Source organism: Microtus ochrogaster, unplaced genomic scaffold (assembly GCF_000317375.1).
Source record: "Microtus ochrogaster isolate Prairie Vole_2 unplaced genomic scaffold, MicOch1.0 UNK14, whole genome shotgun sequence".
Classification (NCBI taxonomy): Eukaryota; Metazoa; Chordata; class Mammalia; order Rodentia; family Cricetidae; genus Microtus; species Microtus ochrogaster.
In genome coordinates this window covers 2,528,327-2,529,715 of record NW_004949112.1, presented here as the reverse complement: position 1 = coordinate 2,529,715, position 1,389 = coordinate 2,528,327, and the positions used below count along the sequence as shown (strand labels likewise).

At 48.1% G+C, this 1,389-nt stretch overlaps 1 protein-coding gene across 4 annotated transcripts in view; it reads left to right on the top strand.

Moving 5' to 3' along the window:
* The window catches only part of Vrk3 (VRK serine/threonine kinase 3), a 29,405-nt gene that overhangs the window by 13,969 nt on the left and 14,047 nt on the right, over positions 1-1,389 (top strand). For all 4 annotated transcript variants that reach the window (XM_026789115.1, XM_005366855.3, XM_005366854.3 and 1 more), the window contains one exon: positions 1,031-1,097. In XM_026789115.1, coding sequence (XP_026644916.1) covers positions 1,031-1,097 — 67 coding nt within the window. The remainder of the gene's footprint in view (positions 1-1,030; positions 1,098-1,389) is intronic.

Sequence of the window (1,389 nt, the reverse complement as noted above, 5' to 3'; positions counted from 1 at the left end):
GATTGGGGTGCACCTCAGTTAGTATAGTGCCTGCCAGTGCACAGACCCTGGGTCTGTCAGCACACTGCACAAGCCAGCTGTGGTTCATGCCATCACTCCAGCATTCAGAATGCGGAGGCAGGAGGATTCAGTCTTCAGCTACATCAAGAGTTTGAGGCCAGCATTGGATACATGAGGCCATGTTCTAGAAGAATTTGGGGCTGTAGAGGATGGGGAGGAAGGGAAGGGAGACCAGGGGAACAGAAAGAGAGAAGACTGTTGGGCAGAAACCTGGCTGTGTTTAATGCTATGGTCTTCAAAACCAAGGTAGAATAGCATATATAGTTAAAAGATTTGACTTGACTGGTGTGTGTGTGTGTGTGTGTGTGTGTGTGTGTGTGTGTGTGTGTGTTCAATCTTTAAAATACATATTTTATGTGAATGAGTATTTTGCCTGCATGTATATCTTTGTACCATTTGCTTGTTTGGTGCCCACAAAGGCCAGAAGAGGTGCCAGATCCCCTAGAGCTGGAGTTACAAGTGGTTGTGAGCTGCCTGATGTAGGTTCTGGCAACCAAACCTGGATTCTCTGAAAGAGCAGCCAGTCCTCTTAACCACTGAACCATCTCTTCAGCCCCTGACACACCTTTTTTTCTTTACTTTCTTTTCTTTCTTTCTTTTTTTCTTTCTTTAAGACTGGTTCTCAATACATAGGCCAGAGACCAGGTTGGTCTGGATTCCCTGGTAGTGGTGGTCATGTCCTCATTGGCCAAAACTTGGTCATGAAGCTGTGCCTCATTGCAAAGGAGGCTGGGAAATTTTAGCTAAGGGCCACATGTCTAGGGCAAACTTGTGGGTCTTACCATGAAATAATCAAGGGGGTGGGTACTGAGAAGCACAGCCTGCTCAGTCAGGATCCTTCAGTACTGTCCTGATATAGGGACAGGAAGACACTCAGTCTGTTGGTGTCACCCTGGGGTCTGGCTGAGAATTTGGGGCCCTTGTCTAAGGGAGTTTGGTATAACAGCCTCTGCCCTCCTCTCACCCCCAGGACTCCAAGGATGGGCGCCTTTTCAATGAGCAGAACTTCTTTCAGAGGGCAGCCAAGCCTATGCAAGGTAATCCTTGGAGGCTGTGCAGGAGAGTTAAGTCGGGTGCTAGGGCCCACAAGGTGCTCCACGGTGACTGGGCATGTGACAGGGTCCTCAAGATATTTAATGAAAATGGGTATGAATCTACCTGCACCCACAACCTGACTCCCATCACCCTCAGCCCTCTGGCCTCAGAAGACAGCTCTGCAGAGACAGATGGTGATTGATTGTCAGCACACTGTGTGACAGTCACATCACAAATCTTAGAGACAAATGGTGATTGTCAGCACACTGTGTGACAGTCACATCACAAATCTTA